The 14,158-nt window shown below is 26.5% G+C and overlaps 1 protein-coding gene across 1 annotated transcript; it reads left to right on the forward strand.

Moving 5' to 3' along the window:
• The first annotated feature begins 685 nt into the window (after positions 1 to 685).
• LOC120078034 (transmembrane ascorbate ferrireductase 1) lies at positions 686 to 10,818 on the forward strand. Its single transcript, XM_039032216.1, has 4 exons — positions 686 to 942; positions 7,049 to 7,097; positions 7,192 to 7,391; positions 10,280 to 10,818. Exons 1-4 carry the CDS (start codon positions 799 to 801, stop codon positions 10,583 to 10,585), a joined length of 699 nt encoding a protein of 232 aa, XP_038888144.1. The 5' UTR covers positions 686 to 798; the 3' UTR covers positions 10,586 to 10,818.
• The last annotated feature ends 3,340 nt before the right edge of the window (positions 10,819 to 14,158 follow it).

Here is a 14,158-nt window from a genome sequence, read left to right on the forward strand (position 1 = left end):
TTTTTCCTTATAGTTTTTAAAACTTTTTATTTGCCATTCTTAGTTTTGAATCAAGAAAAGGAATTTTCAAAAATAGAAAAATAAGAAAAACTATTTATACAAAATAATAAAATTTTAATATTCTTTGATAGAAGCTGATAGAGGTTTATATATCTATCGGTGATAGAAATTGATACAAATGTAATAGACGTTGGTAAAAATCTATCAGTATTAATCAGTATTTTTTACTATTTTTATAAGTATTTTGACATTTTTCTATCGGTAAAAATTTTTCTAAAAAAAAAACTCCCACAAATTTCACATAAGAATTAGAATTTATGGAATTTCTCCCCATTTACATTTTTTTACGATAAAATTCTCAATCTTTACCCTAAAATATTTTTAGGTTAAAAATAACAAATTTCCCATTTTTTTTCACAATTAACCTACATTTGTCATTTCATTTTTAAAACTAGACTATTCTTGAATTTACCCAAAAGTCTTCCATACTAGTCATTAGTCAACAACACCCTTACAAAGGAGGTATAAAACAATGAGGCAGCGTTAGTTGTGATGAACGGTGAGGAAAGCGACACGTCACTCCATATTTCAATCTTCATAAAAAATAACAGCAAACCGCAATTGAACACGTGGCATACTTATCTTCGTTAATCGAGAACGGATTTAAAAGAAGCCTCCGTAGTCAAAAACTAAACTAAACAAAACAAATAATAACCCCAGAGGCAGAGGCTTCCAGAAATTGCTTCGACTTGAACAGAGGAAACAGAGCGCGGCGGAGAGAGCGGCGGAGAGAGAAAGATGGCGCTAGCGGTTAAGGCTTTTCCGTTCACTGTGGTGAGTCACGTGCTGGCAATCGTGGCGCTAATTATGGTGCTGATTTGGACCATTCATTTCAGAGGCGGCCTCGCTTGGGAGGCTGTCAATAAGAATCTCATCTTCAATGTAAGTCTGTTTCTCTCTCTCCACAAATCGAATTTTTCGGAATTTTGTTAATGATTTTGAATCTCTACTCTCCCGATTCCTTTAGGGTTCTTTTTTTTTTTTTTCGTTTTAATTTTATTATCTATTGCTAAATTAGTATATTTAATTGTTAATGCCATCTGACCGACGAATTTTTCTTTTTATTAATTTCACTTTTTTTCCCAACAATTTCAATTTTTGTTTCGAAAATTAAGTTTGTTTTTTTAGTTGTATTCTTAGTCAAATTTCGAAAATAAATTCAAATTTTAAGTTACATTTGCGTATTTTAAGTTTTTTTATTTTTTATTTTTGAAATTTTAGCTTATAAACATTATTTCTATTTCTATTTTTTTTACTTACTTTTTATCAATTGTATAAAAAATCGAGTTAAAATTTCAAAATTAAGATCTTGTTTGTTAATTATTTCATTTTTTATTTTTTTTTTAAATTAAATTTATTTTTTCACATTACTTACGATGATTTACATCTACAATAGTTGAAATTGGATTGGTTTTTTAAACCATTAATAAATATTTGTAGGTGAAAGTAGTGTTATAGACTTAATTTTTAAAAATAAAAAATAAAAAACTAAAAATTAAATAATTATTAAACGTGATCTAAAAAAATAGTTTTTAAAAATTTGTTTGTATTTTTTGAATTTAGTTGAAAATTCAACCATTCTATTAAGAAAGATACAAATTCTTATAAAAAAAAATAAGAGGGAAAATAAATAAAAATAAAAAAAATAAAATGATTTATCGAATGAGAATTAAATAAAAGGAAAAATAAGATAACAAATCAACCCATTTGGAAATAAAATTGATATATATAGGTTTCATTAAAAAAATTAAAAATAAAAACTAAATGATTATTAGCGTGGTCTTAGTTTTTTTTTTAATTATAATTTGAGATTTTTCAGATTTTTTACTTTAATTTTTGAAATTTTATATAAAAACCGTGTTTACATTTTTATTATATTGTACTTGATTCGGATTTTGGATGTTGTCAATTTGTCACATTAACTCTTTTCTCTCGATTTGATCGATTGAATTGGATGTAAGAATAATAATAAAATAAAATAAAATAAATTAATAGGTGACTGGAGATTTAATCAAGGATAAGGAACTGAAAAAGTATTTTATATTTTTTTAACACGTGAATTCAAATTTTAAATAAAATAAACCAGAAATATGAGGTAGCTTTCTTTTAAATAGTGAATTTTGGTAATAGTATTAATTTATTATTATTGTATTTTTCAATTATTAATTCAGTCGGATGATTTATGTTTAAATTTTATTTAAATGATTTGAAAATTTTAATTTGGATCATATGACTTTGACTTATTCAAATGTTCATTATAAATTTTTAAATTTGAAAATTTGTAGTTATAATTTAGTCAATTTTCACAAATATTATGGACTTAACAAACAATTGTCATGCCTTCATACGTTTTATAGTTTCATGAGAAGTCTTTATATAATGTTAAAGTTTTAGTCAGTACACTTTTAAGACTGTTAAAAGTCTATAAGTTTCTATGTAATAAATTTCTTATATTATTTGAAAAATTTTAAGAATTAATGAATTTATTTGATATAAAATCTTTCAATTATGTGTTAGATAGTTTGGTCATTGAATCTTTTTAAGTCAATGTTAAATGTGTGAAAGACTATAGAAATGGAATTGAAAATTAACCTAATCGAAACTGTTTTGAGGATAAGAATTCAACCGAGCGAGATTGTATCTTATTATATAATTATTTGATTTTTAATTTTTTGTTAATGAAAAATAAGCTTATAACCAGCATTGTTTATTATTTTCTATGTTTACATTTTTGGACTATTTTCAAAATTAGAGCCAAAATTTGTAAACGAAAGCCTCATTTGACAATTATTTGATTTTTTAAAATTAAAGACTACTTCCTCTCAATTTTATACAATGCTTTGAATCTTTATTAATTAAAAGAGTTGAGTTATTAACTAAATGAATTTTTTTTTTAACTATGATTCTCGTTTGATAACCATTTTATTTTTTGTTTTTGTTTTTTAAAATTAAGTTTATAGACACTACTCCTACCTCTACATTTCTTCATTTGCTATCTATCTTTTATCATGGTTTGAAAAACTAAGCCTAAATTTGAAAACTAAAAGAAGGAGCTTTTGAAAATTTTGTTTTGTTTTTAAAATTTGGCTAAGAAAATCAATTATTATACTCAAGGAAAGATGCAAATCATAATAAGGAATGAGAAGAAAAGAGACTTAATTTTAAAAAACAAAAACAAAAAACGAAATGATTACTAAATAAGGCTTATAATTTTAATTTTCAATTTGAAAACTTGGTTTAATTTTTGAAAATATTGATAAAAAATAGATAACAAACCAAGAAGATTAGAAATGAAATGAGTGTTTGTATACTTAAATTTCAAACACTAAAAATAAAAAAAATTAAAGGCACATTTGGTAACCATTTAGTTTTTGATAATCAAATATAATTTCTCTCAATTTTTTACAACGGGTTTCATCTTTCTTAAATTATAAAGTTGAATTCTTAGCAAAATTCTAAAAACCAAAACGAGCTTCTAGAAATTACTTTATTAGTTTTCAAAACATGACATGATTTTTAAAAACATTAATAGAAAATAGGTAATAAAATAATAAATTTAAAAGTGAAATGAGTATTTATAAACTTAATTTAAGAAATCAAAAATCAAAAATAAAATTATTTATTCAACAAAAATTAAATGAGCTTAAATTAATAATTTGTTCATTCTCTATAAAAAAAAAAATATGGAATTTCTTTAATTATATGGCTGGTTAGAAACGGGGAAGCGTTTTGAATTTGGGCTGTTTAAATCGAGAATAAATAATGTATATAAAAAACATTTAGATATATAAATAATAGCCGGTAGTTGTTGGGTCCAAGAAGGAAACTACAATTGGCATATTTTCAAAAGAAAAGGGTTAAATAACAAATAATTATCCATTCACTTTTTTAATGATATTTCATATTTCCCACCTTTTAGCTCCTAGCTCCCATTTCCCACCTACCTCCACTAAAAAGCTTTCACTCTTTTGTAAATTAGCCATATTTAAATGTAGTCTAGATTTCATATACACCTCATATAAAAAAAAAAAAAAAAAAAAAAAATTTAAAATTTAATTATCGTGTGTCAATTTTTTATTGGATGCATTTTCTTCATAAATACGTTAAAAATTATAAATATTTATTTATAGAATTTTCTCCATTTAGTATTTATTTTATTATTTATATAGCCAAATTTTTAAAAGTATAAAAATAAATTAAATTATTTGTACAAAATATAAAAACTTAATCATTTTAGATTTCTATTAGCTTTTATCAATCATAAACACTGATAAACTTCTACTAGTTTCTATCAGTGATACACTTTTATCAGTTTCTATCAATGATCAATATTTTTTTTTGTTATATCTATAAATATTTTGGCATTTTTTCTATTTGTAAAAATTTTCCTATTATAAATAATTTGGACTTGTTTTGATTTTTTTTATTTCATTAAAAATGAAAAAAATTATATTATCAAGAAAGTACTTAGATCATAATCACATTCATATCTTTTATAGCTAGCGTCTTGTTTTAATGATTTCATTTTTCTCAATTTTCTGCTTGTTTTCCCTCCATTTTTCTCTACGAAAGTTATTTGTTTTTCATCTACTACTTGATAATATTTTGGAAATAACACAGTTTTAAAACTGAATTTAGTAGTTTTTGTTTTTATTTATGATGTAGCTGAGAGTTCAAATAATTTTCTTTAAAAGAGTTGAAAGCAATAGTTTAGAACTGGTGGAATAAAATAAAAACCGAAAATGGTATCTCATGAAATAGGCAAAAGTTATGGTAATAAAACGATATTTGACTTGATGTTATTGAAAATTTATTAGGTTAAAATATCATTTTCATCAAATTCTGTGAAGTTTGTTCCCTTTTAGATTTTATATTTTTAATTGTCCAATTTTAATTTTAAATTTTAAATTTATTTATTCAAGATAATTTTTTTCTTTTTTTTTTAAAATTGGTTAAATAATAATAATAACTTTTATACCATAAGATGGACTATGCAAATATATTTTTAAAATTTATAGTAAAAATCATAATAGATGACAAAATGGTTTTTAAAAAATAACCAAAGAAATAACTAAATTTAATATTTATTGAAAGTATAAAAACTAAAATGTAACAAATTTCAAAATATATTGACTAAACTAGTATTTCAAGTATTGTTTGGTAATCATTTAGTCTTCTGTTTTTGTTTTTTAAAATTAATTCTATAGACATTACTGATTACTCCCACATCCAAATTTATTCCTTAGTTATCTACCTTTTATTAATGGTTTAAAAATTCAAGCCAAAATTTAAAAATTGAAAAAAGTAACTTTTAAAAAATTGTACTTGATAAAGATGCAAATTATTGTAGAACTAAGGAGGAAATAGAAGATAATTTTCAAAAATAAAAAACAAAAACAAAATGGATATTAAACAAAAACTTAACAATTGGTTCTATTAAAAAATGTAAAGTATCAATTGGTTTTTGAAAAAGAAAAATACAAAAAGAAGGCAAATGTAATATGACATTCAATGTTTAATATGATAAATAAAAGGAAGGAATGTGTGGGATTGAGCTGTAGATAGATTCCATGGATTATGGAATAATTGCAATGGCTGCAAGTTTTCAAAAAAAAGAAAAAAAAGTTAATTATTTCTTATTTCTTTTGGGTCCATGGAGAATACATTATTCTTATCTTTATCTTTATATTTTTAAATTTTAATATTTCTATCAATGTTTATAAAAAATCGTTTTAAACGAGATTCCACTCAATAACGTAGTTGAAATTTAATAAAGTAATGACGACATTATCTGTAAAAAAGAAAGAAAGTAATGTTCACATGATGTTAAAACATAATTAATTTTTAGAAAAAAAAAAATATTTATACTCATAGATTTTTTTATTTATATCAATTAAACACATCTATTTAAATCATAAATTTTTATAAGTGAATCAATTTATACACTGCATTCTAAAAAAATAATATTGTTTGAGAGAAGTAAAATTTTCATTTGTTAATCTAAGGTCTTCTTTGAAAATATTAAATTTATCAATAATTTTTACAAGTTATAATACTTTTCTTGATATTTCACAAATATTTCGAAATTACTATTCGAGTAGAAATTTGTTGGAGGAGAACAATGACGTGAAACGGGATTTGGGATGTGAAAGTTGACATTGTTCTACCTCCTTTAATTCTCATCAATATCCTACTTGAATGGTGGATTTGTAATACTATGAATGGTCAAGGATAATATGAGCATTTTTTAAACAAAATGATAAAATTTAAGGATATTTCCTATAATTTAACACTTTTTTTTAAAAAAAAATTTCAAAAGGAAAAAAGTTCGAATTTCATTTATTTCTTCCTAAAATACTTTATTTATTCTTTTTCCTTTTCAAGTGTGAAGGAATCAAATCTCTTAACTTGGAGTTGATATTATAATCTTTATGACAATTGAGTTATATTCATTTTAAAAACCATATTTGATTTAACTCTACTAATAAAAGGCAACAATTAAATTAATAGACTTTCTTTTTGTCCCAAAACATAATGATATCATCTTAAAGAGCTTTGAATATAAATTAAATTTTAAAGGGGGATTCACAAAAATAGAAAAATAAAGAAAAATATTTACACAAAATAATAAAATTTAATCTTCTTTGATAGAGGTTGATAAAAGCAGATAGAAGGCTATCAGTGTTAGAAACTTGTGATAGATGTTCGCTTATTAGTGTTTATCAATAATTTTTTTTACTTAAATTGGATTAAATTTCGAAGTTATCTTCAAGTATTAAAAAGATTTCAAACCTAAAGTAGGTGTATGAAAATGATTCTATGCTTGGTACATTTCACATAAATCTTTTCACTTCTTTAATTGATCAACATCATCCTTTTATAGTTTTATTAGTCAACATAGTAGAAAAAAAAAAAAAAAAAAAAAAAAAAAAAACCATTACATATCATTTAGTGTTTAATTCTTTAAACTTTTTTTTTTTCTCAATAGATTCATCCTGTTCTTATGCTACTGGGATTGATTATCATAGGAGGTGAAGGTAATGGACTAAATTCAAATTTATGTTTTGAGAAATCATTAATTAATTACCAAATATAAGTTAATTAGCTGATTAGTGATTTTTTTTAATGCAGCTATAATTAGTTATAAATCACTGCCATTAAGGAAAGAAGTGAAGAAAGTGATTCATTTGGTGCTACACGGCGTCGCATTGGCACTGGGTATTGTGGGGATCATTGCCGCCTTCAAGAACCATAATGAGAGTGGGATCGCTAATCTTTACAGCTTGCATTCTTGGATTGGAATTGGCGTAATTAGCCTCTATGGTCTCCAGGTATTTACATAATTGCCATTCAATCCATTTTTTTTTTAAGGGGAAAAAAATATTTTTGATTGGTATGTTTTGGGTCTAATTTCTATTTGACCCATCCGCTTTAAAATGTTACACATTTAGGTTCCATTTGATAACATTTTGACTTCATTTGTTAACTATTTGATTTTTGGCTTTTTTTTTTTTTGGGTTTTATAAACTAAGTTTATAGTACTATTTTCACCTCCAAATTTTTTATTTGTGATCTACTTTTTATCAATAGTTTAAAAAATCAAGTCAAATTTTGAACACTAAAAACAATTAGGTTCCGTTTGGTAATAATTTTATTTTTTGTTTTTGTTTTTTAAAATTAAACCTATAGACACTACTTCTACATTCATATTTCTTTTTTGTTATTTGTTTTTTGCTAATGATTTAAAAAACCGAGTTAAATTTTGAGAACTAAAAAAAGTAGTTTTTGTATTTATTTTTAGAATTTGGTTATAAATTCAATCATTGTACTTGAGAAATATGTAAATCATTATAAGAAATGGGAAAGAAATAAGTTTAATTTAAAAAACCAAAAACAGAAAACAAAATGGTTAGCAAATGAACTCTAATTAAATTGTAATTAGTTAAGTTTCATTATTTTTCATTACTTTTATAATTAAATTTAAAATTTCACTTTATAATTATTTTAAATTAATTAATAGACGTTGACATCAATAATTAAAAATTAGTATTTTATGAAAAATCAAGGTTAAAAATGTAAAATCTTGAAACTCAAAGATCAAATTAAAACAAAACTCAAATTTGAAAGGTAAAATCGTTACATTTTGAAACTCAAGAATTAAATTAAAACCAAAATCAATACTTAAGAACTATATATATATAATATATATATATATATATATATATATTGTCAGACTATTTTTTGTCCCAATATTTTGAAGTTTGTTTAAAGTTTATGTATTTTCAATTGTCTAATTTTAGTCCCTTCGCCTTTGATAAATCTTATATTTAACTTTTCAAAATTATATTTTACCTAAATTGCTTAAATAATAATAATAATTTTCAGGTAAGGATATATTAGACGTGAATATATTTTCAAAATTTATAATAAAAATGTTAATAGATAAGATTTTCTTTTTTTAAAAAAAGTCAACAATAAATTAACAGTGGAGACTATATTAAAGATTTATTGAAAGCACAAAGATTTGAATTAGAAAATTGAAAATATCTAAAGTATAAGGATTCAAATAATAATTTATTTTTTAAAAAATAATTTTGTTTTAAGATATTCATATTTCGTGACTTGTTCTTTTCATAATTTCTAGGTCAGAGTACTCACATGCGTTCGTAAAAAAATTTGTATCTTATTTCATTATTTTTATAAACAAAGAAGATTCTCTTAAAAGATTAAATAAACATGCATTAAATTTGAATTGTTATTGATTCTGTGTTATGTAGTTTGGGCCTTGGGGTTAGATCAAACTTGGTCCATGTTTTTTTAATAATTTCAAGGTTAAAATATTATTTGGAACCTTATTCTTTGAAATCTATACAATTTTAGTCTGCTCTCAATTATTCAATTTTAATTTCTTTACTTTCACTAAATCTTAATTTAGTCTCTCAAAAGTTAACATATATCATAATTGATTCATTGATCTTTTAACCTCTTGACATTTTTCATAATTCACAAGTCTATTGAAAACACAATTGAAAATTTACTATTCTAATAGTTCGCATGATGTTTTTCGTCAACAAAAATTATTAAAAAAAAAAAAATTTTTGTCCCTAGATTTTGTGTCTAGTTTTTATTTGATCCCTAAATTTTAAAATATCAAATATTTAAGCACAGTTTAGTAATTAATTTGGCCTTGATTGATAGTCATTTTGTTTTTTTTGTTTTTGTTTTTGAAAATTAAGTCTATAGATATTACTCTACTTCCAAATTTCTTTCTATCTTATCTACTTTTTATCAATGATTTAAAAAACCAAACTAAAATTTGAAAACTAAAAAAAGTAGTTTTCGAAAAGTTAGTTTTATTTTTTGTATTTGACTAAGAATTCAACCATTGTACTTAAAAAAGATGCAAATTATGATAAGAAACATGGATGAAATAAGTTTAAATTTAAAAAACAAAAGACAAAAACCAAATGGTTATCAAAAGACCCATTTGTTTTTGGTTTTTGGTTTTTGAAGATTAAGGCTATTTTCTCTCCATTTCTTATAATAATTTGCATCTTTCTTAACTACAATGGTTGAATTCTTAGCCAAATTCCAAATTCTAAAAACAAGTTTTTTAAAAGTTATTTTTTAAGTTTTCAAAATTTCGCTTGGTTTTTAAATCATTAGTAAGAAAATAAATAACAAAGGAATAAATTTGGTAGAGAAAGTAGTGTCTATAAGTTTTATTTTTTAAAAGACAAAAAACAAAAAATAAAATGGTTAGGATTTTAGTATTTTTTTAAGCTTGAGTTGGTTTCAATTTAATTTATAATTTTCAAAAGATTACAATTTTACCTTAAAAATTTGTGTTTGATTTACTTAAGTTTCAAGATTTGTACTTTTAAATTAAAAGAATTGTAATTAAGTGTTTAATGAAGAATCGAGATTAAAGTGTCAATTTTAAAATTTAAAAGACCAAATCAAGGCAAAATTCAAAATTTAGAATTAAAATTATCCGATTTTGAATCTTAGAAATTGAATTAAACAAAACTCAAAATTTAAGAACTAAATTTCTAAAAAAAAAAAAAATTCCCAAAGTATTATTATTCTCGTGTGAGAGACAGCTATATTTATATAGAAGGTACATAAATCAGACTTAGAGATTTGATAATTTTTGAACCTACATATTATACGATATGTAGATACTGAAATATTTAGAATATTGCAATGGAATGTACAGTGGGTGTACGGGTTTGTGACATTCTTCTACCCTGGAGGATCCGCTGATCTCCGAAGGGTGTCACTCCCATGGCACGTGATATTTGGGTTGACTGTTTACATATTGGCCGTCGGCAACTCGGCGCTGGGTTTTCTTGAGAAGCTCACATTTCTCGAGAGCTCCGGCCTCGCGAAATACGGCACAGAGGCGTTTCTTGTCAACTTCACCGCCATCACCACCGTCATTTTTGCTATTTTTGTGATTTTGTCTGTTATTTCTCAGCCTTGCGCTCAAGAAGACGACCATGGCGCTTATTCTGCCATATGATATCTCCACCTGCTTAGCATTTGTATTTGTTGTTTTTGTTTTTGTGTTTCCCAAAGTATAAGTTTGGATGTTCACTAGCTATACTTCTATTATCTGTTTTGAGTGTTTAATGAATATATATATACATATACTATTCATAAGAGGCCTAAGGAGTACTAGAGCTCGAACAAGAACATTGCAACAAGTTATTGAGGAAGATAATGATGATAGAGTATGCATGTACTTATTATTTATCTTTACGGTATTAGAGCTCTTGAAGCCTAAATGAGTATTCGATCCAAAAATAAGAATTGAGATATAATCTGAGACTGATGAATCTAAAGATGCACCATCTTAAAGTCACAAGACCTATATAGATGAGTTATGTCTCTCATAACGAATTGGTTTTGATAAAGAATTTTACGATATCCAATATAGTATTATAATCTAGTAACAAACCATTCATCATAACTGATATCTCTGAGTACATAAGTCCTCAACCTTCTGATTCAGATCTCAGCCTACCTCTGATCCACCCTCTCCTACTCAGCTTACTGACTAAGTGTCCTTTACCAATATTTGGTGATAATGCCTTAGTTACTGACATTTCCACGGTATCCAATTTGCATCCATTGCAAATAAGATCGACATCTAAAATTTCAATGAAGAACATTTTCTTGGCAAAAGTGAATTTGATAACTAATGAGCCAACTTCTTTTACACAAGCTTCAAAACGTCCTATGTGGCAATTAGCTATGAATGATGAATATGAGTAAGAAACTTGGACTTAGCTCCTCTTCTTGTTAGTAAGAAAGCTATTGAATGTAAATGAGTGTATATTAAAAGATATCTAGATGAAAGTATTGCTTGTTACAAAGCCTGTTTGTTGCTAAAAGCTTTCATCGAGAGGAAGGAGTGGATTTCTTTGATACATCCAATCCGGTTGTTAGAAAGCCCACTATTAGAATTTTTTTCCCTTGGCTGCTGAATTTGTTTGGTCTCTTGGGTAATTGGATGTCAAAAATGGCTTACTACACGGTGAACTAAAAAAGAGAGTTTACCGACTGCTCCACCATTGAGCTACTGAGGAACAACAGTAAATTAGGTCTCAGAGAATTCAATTTCCGTTCTCAACCAATTATCAATATGAGCTCGAGGTGTCGAATCTTCCTCCGATTCCTTATGAAAGACCTTCAGTCCATCAGAATAGAAGTTAAAGAGGATATTTATGCACGTCTTGCCCTTTATATGGAAATAAGAGGTCAAGGAGCCATTCTCTTGACTCCTACCGATCAGAATCTGACCTACGAGAAATTGAGCAAAAGGCTGCCGAATGGAGTAACCTCGTGGGTTTTGTTAGCAAAACCTTTCCTACTTATGTTTGTAAGTTAGAAAAGTCTTTATATGGTTTAAATTAACCAAGTGCCTAGAGTTTGATTTGAGTATTCTATTCAACACCTTTTGACTTATGAATTTGTTGTCTCACATGCTAACCCATCACTCTTTGTACGCAGTGCTGAAGATTGTCTCACTAATCTTCTCTTGTACGCCGATGGCATAATTTTGACAGGGAAGGATAACTCCTATATTGATTATTTTGTTGAGCAGTTAAATGTTGTTTTGATATGACTCATGTCGGTGCTTTTAACATACTTTCTTGGACTTGAAGTACAACATAAGACTTTGGAATTTATGTTACTCAAACAAAGTATGCGACTGATGTACTTAGGAGGTTTAGTATGGCTGAAGCTAAGTCTTGTGTTATTTTTTGTGTTGGAATGTACTGAATCTGGCTCTTCGAACGACCTAATACTGAGGTCTTGTAATTATTTATAGTTATTTACGATTATGACCCTTGGATTTAGAGAAGGGGTCACTGTATAAACTCTTTAACTCTTGGAGGTGCAATTTTGTTGTGTAATTTGTGTCATTCTCTTTAATAAAATTGTGTTTTCTCTGCCTCGTGGATGTAGCAACATATTGTTAGTGAACCATGTAAATCTGTGTGTCGATTTTCTATTCTCTTTACATTTTCTGTATTCCCTAATTGTCGATTTTGTAACAAACTGCTATGAGAGCTTAATCGTTAGGATTTCAAAATTCCGCATTTGTCCAACAATTAAGGATGTCTGGTGTAAACGTAAAGATTGACAAATTCACTGGGAGGAACAGTTTCGGTTTATGGTAAATTAAGATGCGATCCCTATTGAAGCAGCATAGGTCGTAGGTGTCGCTGATTGGTAAGTTAAAGAAAGCAGTTGTAGATGATGAAGAGTGGTAGACTCTAGAGGAGAAGTCTCATTCAACAATCATGCTATAGTTGGCTAATGATCTTGCTCAGTTAAATAAAATTTTGGCAGTGTGCATATAGCACCAAAGGAGTGTTGTCTGCCATAAATTTTCCTTGAAATTCCAAGAAAATTGTTGTCTCACAGCTAGGTTTTGTTCACCCAAATCATCATCTTTAGACATGCAATAAAGAAACAATGACTCTTTGCTCATGTCATTCACAATGTTAATCTTCCATGAACTCAATGGAACCTCTGCGCCAGGCTGTCCATAGCATTGCCCACCCAATGCTAAAACCATACACAAGATTGCTAAATACCTTTTGGCAATAGTTGTTTATCTTTCTTGCCACTACTTTGCTTCCATACCGTATGGGTCTCCGATTCTCCGATTTATAAAGCAGTTTCAGCTGCAAGGCTGTTGATCCATTTGATTTTATGCAACTATGAAGGAAAATTGGCTAACGTAGTCCCTGGATTTGATTTTCTCAACTCGTATTTGGTATTTTTTTTCTCCTTTTCTATTGATCTTTGAACTCGATCATTCTATATCTTGTATTCAAATAGTTTTGGATATCTCGAAATTGATGGGTAAATGGCTTGCATTTTTTTCTTGAAAATTATGATTGAAGGAATTGAACTGAATTTCGTTATGTTTGTGGATATTAATTTCTTATGTTGATTGGATTTTATTATGAATAGAAAGGTCTTGTGCTTTATTTTGGCTGCATTGCTGGTCGAGTCGCTAATAGAATCAAAGATGGAAAGACTCAATGGGAACAATACTCTTTGCCTATTAACAAACCTCCAAACAATCTCCATGGTAAGGAATTGGAAATTTTCATAGGTTCTGTTAATGGATCTTGCATGTTGCAATACTCAGAGGTTTTGAATTGCAGAGAATTCTAATTTTACTCAAATTATAACCTGAATTTGCTGTGAATTCATTTTTTTATCTGAAATCTCACAAGCAGCATCGAGTTTATGTGCATGATTGATATATTGATTCAGAAAAATGTGTGATAAATATAGAATGAAAATTCAAAACAAAGGATTTTCGCAAATAGCTGAGCACTTTTTCATGACAGGAATACCTATCATGTATTTGTGATGTATCTGCAAGTGTGGATTAGTCAATATAATATCTAGAATATGGTACTTTATGTGTTCTTGGTTATAATAATGTTATACTAATACTATATCTATTTCGTCCAGCAATTTCTCACTGAGTAATTAGTGAGAAATCGCTGAAAATAAGAAGTTCTTGTATATAAATGACATAGAATTTGGCCTTATCTCTTTTATA

This window comes from Benincasa hispida, chromosome 5 (genome assembly GCF_009727055.1).
Source record: "Benincasa hispida cultivar B227 chromosome 5, ASM972705v1, whole genome shotgun sequence".
NCBI lineage: Eukaryota > Viridiplantae > Streptophyta > Magnoliopsida > Cucurbitales > Cucurbitaceae > Benincasa > Benincasa hispida.

What these genes read in the sequence shown, in the direction of transcription:
- LOC120078034 (XM_039032216.1), top strand. Translation starts at nt 799, where the DNA reads ATGGCGCTAGCGGTTAAGGCTTTTCCGTTCACTGTGGTGAGTCACGTG. An exon ending in GATTATCATAGGAGGTGAAG is followed by an intron (nt 7,098 to 7,191) that starts GTAATGGACTAA and finishes TTTTTAATGCAG; the next exon opens with CTATAATTAGTTATAAATCA. An exon ending in TTAGCCTCTATGGTCTCCAG is followed by an intron (nt 7,392 to 10,279) that starts GTATTTACATAA and finishes TGGAATGTACAG; the next exon opens with TGGGTGTACGGGTTTGTGAC.